At 31.1% G+C, this 6,000-nt stretch overlaps 1 protein-coding gene across 1 annotated transcript in view; it reads right to left on the bottom strand.

Annotated features, from left to right (window-relative positions):
* Window positions 1-2,863: 2,863 nt before the first annotated feature.
* Window positions 2,864-6,000, bottom strand: part of LOC123669779 (trissin receptor-like) — a 45,744-nt gene continuing 42,607 nt past the window's right edge. Inside the window, exon 6 of the mRNA XM_045603370.1 lies at window positions 2,864-3,343. Within this exon, the coding sequence (XP_045459326.1) occupies window positions 2,864-3,343 (480 nt within the window). The remainder of the gene's footprint in view (window positions 3,344-6,000) is intronic.

The raw sequence follows: 6,000 nt of genomic DNA, 5'->3' as shown, positions 1-6,000 counted from the left end.
TGTTATAAAAATATAACAAAACATTATATTTACGTGATGTATTTTTATATACAAGTATATTAAAATATGTTATAACATCAAAGCTTTACTAAGTAACAGAGTCTAGGATTATATAGACTAAGAGTCACCGACTTAATATACACTTATAATGCAACAAGTTATAATACATCGTAAATCACTATTATTAAAAGTTTTGGTAACTCTCAGACAAGTTCATGTAGTAAAATTTTTAAGACAATTACTTACAATATTTATCCTTAATAATCACAATACAAACGTTGAGTATTAAACATTTTTAAACAACATTACTTAATAACAAGTCTATAAGTATGAAACTAATTAAAAATAGTTTTGCTAAAATTACGAATTTTAACAAATAATAAAATATAATTTAATACAAATACATAAAGTTAGCTTTTAGTTATGTACACAATACGTTTATAAATACTTATATAAGAAATTTTTCAGAAGAACATTTTACTTATTATTTTTTGATAACTTTAAATGCAATGTGTATGAGATATATACTATAAAATCATTACAAAGATATATATACATTATATTATGATTTATTACCCAAAATTGAGATAGTAAAATCAGACTGGAGCCGCTTCGCCTTTATGTCTATGTATTATATTTCCCAATGAAGTTACATTATAGTGGTAGTTTTCATTATGGGCCTTTTTAACGCAAATAATTTCTCGTTACTGTTTAAATGTAACCTTAAGTGGTTCATTTTCTTAGAATTCTATAAGCAAAGCTTAATAATTACCCTAATATAGGTAATACTTATTTACAAGTAGGTTTTAAAATGAAACAAATAAGGTACTTAATTTTTTTCAAAGATTTCAAAAAGTATAAACGTGTCTCTTATGTATTTAGCGGTTCGTTACTGTCAAGAAACCAATTCAATTTTGTTCAAGTGTGAGCCGTCATTGCTTCAATGTGATATCAAGGAAACCCAACCGACATTTAGAAGTACGAAAATAAAACATACAAAGTCGTGAATTATTCTATTCCACATACAAAACCTTACAACTACCAGTTTAAGTAAATTTAGTAATCTACATTTTTAATAACCTTAGTTTCAAGTGATTTATAAAATAACTAGTTGTACCCCGTGGTTTCACGCGCGTTTATGAAGTATTTTCCATTCGTAAGGATTTATATGCCTTGTTAATAATAGTAATGCAATAAAATCACCTGTTAACTTTTTATGATCGTTAATTTGTTGCATAATTATTTTAAAAATATGATATCTTCTAAGATATTTCTAATTTTTTTTTCTAAGATATTCATCATTCCAGCCTATTGCAGTCCACTGCTGGACATAGGTCTCCACAAGTTCGCGCCAAAAATGCACGAACTCATGTGTTTTGCCCATTGTCACCACGCTGGGCAGGCGGGTTGGTGACCGCAGGGCTGGGTTTCTCGCACCGAAGACGCTATCTTCTAAGATATTCATTGAAATCAAATTATGTCAAAAAGTTAATAAAAGAAATACTTGTAATTAATAACGTATTTATTTGGGTTATAATTTATATCATGTTTATACAACCATCTTCGCAAATAATGGATTATTTTAAAACAAATTTGATTACTATAAAAATGGTTATAATTAGGTAACTTTAAAAGATAGACATATTATGCTGTCGCGGGCTTTTGTAGAACTTTTAGTGGCAATTCCGTCACACATATTTTTTGGGAAGATTTAACCGGTTACGCAGCGCACGCAACGGAGGCTGTCGAAAAAGAACATTTTTTTTTGTTTTCGTAACATTTCTTATGCCGATTAAGCCGACCGATGGCGGGATAACCATCCAACTGCTGGCTTTGAAATACACAGGCCGAAGACGGGCAGCAGCGTCTCCGGTGCGACAAAGCCAGTACTGCGGTCACCAACCCGCCTGCCCAGCGTGGTGACTATGGCAAAACACATGAGTTCACGTTATTTTTGGCGTAAACTTGTGGAGGCCTATGTCCAGCAGTGGACTGTATAGGCTGTAATGTATGTGTATGTAACATTTCTTATGTTCCTTTTCGTAGCATGATGTTATATAGCGAGCACGAAAGTAATTGCTTACTTCGAACGAGTAGTTCCTGAGATCAGCGCGCTTACAAACAAACTCTTATATAAATAGAGAGATAAATATAGTAATAAATATAGAGACATATATTTGTCTCTGTTATGCTGCTGTTTATATATATATTTATATAATTTCAATGTGATCAAACGTGAAGTATTTTAATTAAGTTTACCGTATATTTATTTTCAATATAAATTCTAGGGTTTACTAAAACCTTCGTAATGTAAGTAAAGTAAAATAATAATAACGAGCCTATTAAGCTTTTAGACATCTATTGTTTCTAGCATTTTTTACCCTAACAATCATTTTATGTGTAAAGACTGTAATAAATTCTAATATTGTTAACATCTTCATCTTCGTCTCTATTGAGACATTTGTAAAACTTTATTACATTATATAAACATTGAAGCTAATTCAAGAATATTATTAAATAGTAATTAAATAGTAATAGTGAAAAATTTATAAAAACTCAATAAAAAAAATCAATAAACTTTAGTGATAGAACTTAATGTTGTAAATAGTACTAAACAAAAGTTTAGAATAAAAATAATACATGGATTTACGTACTACATTAAGCTCATGAGATCACTAATCCAACAGCTATTGATTTTTATATTAAATTATAAGCTCGGAACAAAGTCTTAGTCATATAAATCTCGTCTAGAAACTGTAGAAACCGTGCAATAGCTGCTACTAGTTCCCTCATCAGTATTCTCCGTTAATCAGGAAATATCAGCACTTTCATGTTTATAGGTAAATCTGCGGCGATGTAACCCTCATGACTCTCCATTAGGTGCCATAGTAACAGTGCTGCAGTTGGCACGCGTTGATCGTGTTGAACTCCTTCGCAAGCCCATACCTCCAACGCGATTCAACAGCATCAAATTGTCACTCTTCCGCTTACCGGAAAGGTTGCAAAATAGAAGTTCTCGCATACCCTTCCTAAAATTCTTGGATAGGAAAGCGTACAATAGAGGATTGATTCCTGAGTTGAAGTATGATATGAGGAAGGTCAGCGGCGTTAGAAGAGCGCTGAAGTTAGTCGTGCCCTGGTAACCACTCGACCAGTACTGCCACATCTTGCGAGCGTGGAAGGGAAGATTACATAGCGCAAAGGTAAGCACTAAGACAATGAGCATACGAACAACACCACGTCGCGCACGTAGCACATTCCGAGATAGGTGGCTCAAATGATGACAACTACGGGTCTCATGATTGTGGCACTTTGAACTTTTCGATGGCGTCAACCCTTTTCCCTGTAAATAGAAGATAAGTGTCAGTTAAGGTTGTCTTGTAGATTCATAATATTGAACTAACTTGATCTTAATAATTATGGACGCTATCGTCCAAATTCAAATATTCGAAAATATTATGGAAAAAAAAATATTCAAGAAGAAATAAATCAAGACTTTTTTTTTCATTTATCAGCAAAGATATTTATATATAGTATGACTGATTTTTCATCCCGGTTTAACTGGTATATGTATATCAATAAATGACTCATACTCCTACAGTATACGAGTATAATGCATCTATGATTGCAAATTTATTAATTTGAACTTTATTTCACAACTACCTAAAATGCATTGAACAAAAGTCAGAAATATAATATATACAGCTATATCTTCCTGTTAACCTTAAGATTTGCAGGAAAGAATGTTAGGTAAATGTATAAAAAACATAAAAATATAAAGATATTTTGTTGTAATTTAGTTGTCTGTGTTACTTCTTTTTATAACCTTTCAAATGAGAATTACGCGTAATCATTTGAACCATCTTACATAATTATGTTACAAGACTGAAAAAGTTTATATTTCAAACTTGGAATTCTATCTCAGTCTAAAGTTTTATTTCAACAGTTTAAAATTCAAAGGCTGAACGCGTTGTATATTTTATCTCTTTTTTTTTTTTCAAGAACATTTTTAGCTTGATGTGATGTTTTTTTTTTATCATAAATAAACTGAACCCTTCTACAACTTATTACCTAATGTAAGAAATATTTTTGAGTCGTAACGCAAAACTATACCATACTATTTTATATTCACGTGATTACCTAATACATTAATTTCTTGTTAATATTACATCATTAGTATACTATAAATATGCGTAAAGTGTAAGTAGAATAGTGAGTGGAATATCGCCGTGTCTAGAAACTACTGAATCATACTTAAGTGCACCGAGGATAATAATTTTATTTATACAACATCGAATACCCGTAGGAAACTCTACCGTTGATCGCGCATCATTATTTTCGGCAATTAAAATCATTTAAATAACGCAGTCTCAATCATTCCCAGTAATGAGACAATTATTGCCTTTATATTAAACAAAAATGATACTTAATATATTTTCTACATTATAAGATAGCTTACAGTTACTGAATAAATACATATTTAATTTAAGTAAATTATTATTAATCACTACGTAGTATAAAACAAAGTGGCTTTCTCTGTCCCTATGTATGCTTAAATCTTTAAAACTACGCAACGGATTTTGATGCGGTTTTTTTTAATAGATAGAGTGATTAAAGAAGAAGGTTTATATGTATAATAACATCCATTAAATAGTGGAGAAATACTGTTATTTTTGAAGTTTCTAATGTGATGTCGTAAATAATTACATTTTTTCCGCTTACATTGCAAACGCAGCCTGAACCCTAAGAGATTTATCAAAATAATGTACTAAGTATTGTACACATTGAAAAGGTCTACAGAAAACTCTGCTATTGTATATGTCTATCTCTTATGGATATCCCACAATAACTGTTGTTTTTTTGTCATTTACTTTTTACGACAAATAATGGCTAATTTTCAAAGCGAAACAAATACAGCTTTAATCCTTAACTAATTAAATACCTTAAATACATTGTTGATTTAATATAGATCTATATGGCCCTTTACAGCATATGATTTAAATGAATATTTTCGAAGATATTACAGATTTAAAAATTGCGGTACGTAGCGTTTGCGGCGGTTCCGGCCGGCTTTTACTCTAAAGTTAACGCGTGCGGGCCACGGGCAGTAATGAATAAATCAAAACTACTGGATCGATTTTAATCATTTTTTCAGTGAATGACATAGGCTATAATTATATTTTATACCCGTGCGAAGCCGGAGCGGGTCGCTCGTAAATATTAAAATTCAATTTATTTGTTTAAATTAAGTTATTTTTTGTTTACTGATGATTTTTAATTTAAATAATTTACAGTACCAGATAACCCTTTTTAATTTATTAATAAGGGCTATTTGGTACTGTTATCATGTGACTTGAAGCTATTTGTTACAATTTTCACCGCATAATTAATATACAATTGGATCGAGGATGTTTACATAATACTATATATTAAAATGAATGGACGTAGCCGCGTAAAACAATTGTGACTAACACGTTTCATTGTAACTATGCAAGGATATTATCCTTTATTCTTCCTTGTACGTTGTTTTATTATTCAGGATTTAACAACAATAGAGGTCTTATTTGTACCCAATGAAAGAATTAAAGCTGATCGTGTATACTACACTCTTTGCAATTGTTAACCATAAATAGTAAAGCTACACACGTTTTTTTTTAATCTAAATGTGTACGATTGCAAAACTATCCTAAAATCCTTTTGCTATGCTAAAGGTTATAAGCCTTTCTAATCATGTGTTATTCCACTGTTCGTTAAATGATTATTTATAAAAAAAATATAATTTTTTTTTGTAAATTTATTTTCTATAAATGCTTATATTTTAGAAAAATGTACAGAACATAACAGCTAAATAGTACTGTTTTCAAGCAGTGTTGTGTTCCTGTTGACGAGTAAGGTGACCAGAGCTCCTGGGGGAATAAGGTCGGCAACGCCCTTGCGTCTATAAGCTACGGTAATCGCTTACCACCAGGTGAACCGTACGCTTGTTTGCCGACCTAGTTG

The sequence above is a fragment of the Melitaea cinxia genome, chromosome 3 (assembly GCF_905220565.1).
Source record: "Melitaea cinxia chromosome 3, ilMelCinx1.1, whole genome shotgun sequence".
Taxonomy (NCBI): domain Eukaryota; kingdom Metazoa; phylum Arthropoda; class Insecta; order Lepidoptera; family Nymphalidae; genus Melitaea; species Melitaea cinxia.
This window is presented reverse-complemented; position numbering and strand designations above follow the sequence as displayed.